This window comes from Perkinsus marinus, assembly GCF_000006405.1.
Source record: "Perkinsus marinus ATCC 50983 genomic scaffold scf_1104296930994, whole genome shotgun sequence".
Taxonomy (NCBI): Eukaryota; Perkinsozoa; order Perkinsida; family Perkinsidae; genus Perkinsus; species Perkinsus marinus.
In genome coordinates this window covers 2,326-3,803 of record NW_003215911.1, presented here as the reverse complement: position 1 = coordinate 3,803, position 1,478 = coordinate 2,326, and the positions used below count along the sequence as shown (strand labels likewise).

At 45.8% G+C, this 1,478-nt stretch overlaps 2 protein-coding genes across 2 annotated transcripts in view; both read left to right on the top strand.

Moving 5' to 3' along the window:
- Positions 1–910: 910 nt before the first annotated feature.
- On the top strand, positions 911–1,214 carry Pmar_PMAR021461 (hypothetical protein; the record flags this gene model as incomplete). Its single annotated transcript, XM_002786803.1, has 2 exons — positions 911–964; positions 1,113–1,214. 2 exons carry the CDS (start codon positions 911–913, stop codon positions 1,212–1,214), a joined length of 156 nt encoding a protein of 51 aa, XP_002786849.1.
- Positions 1,215–1,231: 17 nt separating this feature from the next.
- Positions 1,232–1,478, top strand: part of Pmar_PMAR021460 (hypothetical protein) — a gene marked incomplete at both ends in the record, with an annotated part of 721 nt that continues 474 nt past the window's right edge. The window contains 2 exons of the mRNA XM_002786802.1: positions 1,232–1,318; positions 1,366–1,443. Coding sequence (XP_002786848.1) covers positions 1,232–1,318; positions 1,366–1,443 — 165 coding nt within the window. The remainder of the gene's footprint in view (positions 1,319–1,365; positions 1,444–1,478) is intronic.

The window sequence follows — 1,478 nt, the reverse complement described above, 5'->3', positions numbered from 1 at the left end:
CCGGACCATGGGGGGGTAGATCTGCCTTCAGTCGGTCGATGATCATCTCCTCCATGTTCTTAGTCCTGTCCGCTTCAGAGAGCTCAGGGAACTTCTCCTTGGTATAGTACCGGTTGAGGTGTCGTTGTAGAGCTGCAGCATAGAGGGCAGGGTGCTGACCCTTGGACCAGCGTAGCTCTTGGAACTGTTTCAGGGCTTGGTGGGGACGGACATGATCAAATATCTTCAGGAGGGACTTCTTGTCTTCCTCGAAGTTCACCTTCTTAGCATAAGCATCCCAACCAGAGAGAAAGGGTTCCTTCAAGTACAGACCAAGGCGTTCTGCCTGCTGTCCAGTGGACCATCCGGCGGCAAGGGCACATTGTTCATAGCGTCTTAGCCAATCCTTAAAGCTACCGGAGATACCGTCGAAAGCAGGGGGCATCGAGAGACTAATCCTCAAGGGGGCGGCTTCATCAACCTGGGGGTGATTATCACCAGTATTATTCGTCATTGGGCTCGTCGTCGATCAACAAGGAGCTGCTACCAGAATGTTGTGCCTGTTACTGGGCAACACAACTAGTAGCCAGACTTCGGTGGATAGCGTAGTCGAACTTCACAACAAGGGCAGACCTTCGTGGAAGGGCAGCCGAGTGAGAAGGATCAAAAAGGAGTTGTAACTCTACTTATCCTAAGTTCATGATCACACAGTGCGCATACGTGCATAGCGCGATCGATGGCGAGCGAATATAAGTGATCAGACGATAACGATTACAAGGGCGAGCGCGTAGGGCGCGATCCCTACACATTGTCCGTAAACACAAGCACACATCAGCCTTGACTCTAACATCCTCTTTTTTCTCGTCCCCGCCCTCCAAAAGGTTGGATCTCAACTCTAGCTTCTCTTCTCCCAACGTATCCAAAAACTTTCATGTTGAGGACCAATCAACGAAGCGTCTATGATAATGTGGAATTGCAGGAGAAAGTAATAGTCTATCGTTCCTCTCGCTCTTCTTGTTATTGTTATTGTTATCGTTGTTGTCGTTGTCGTTGTTGTTGTTGTTGTCGTTGTTGTTGTCGTTTTTGTTGATGTTGGTAAGCATCATAATATGTATTATAGATAATACGATTAGAAGCAGAAGTATCGGAACTATCACAAACAGCTTGTTCATTATCATCAAGAGTTGAGGAGTTGGATAATACCAAATGTGCTCTACAAGAAGCTCAAGACTTAGCCCAGAGTGTTATAACAATGCATGATACTATACATATCTGTAAAGAGGCACTAGCTACTAATAACATTGATGATGCTGCTAAAGCAATAGCCCGGATTAGAGAGGTATAATGATACAGTATTTGTTGGTGCGATCGTTACTACTATAATAGATAAGACGTATGTATCCTGATATATACAAGGTATGTGATAATGCAAGTCTTAAAGAGGCTAAGAGACTTGAAGATGAGGTAGTAGTAGGCTACTCATACTGTTACTGGGGGGG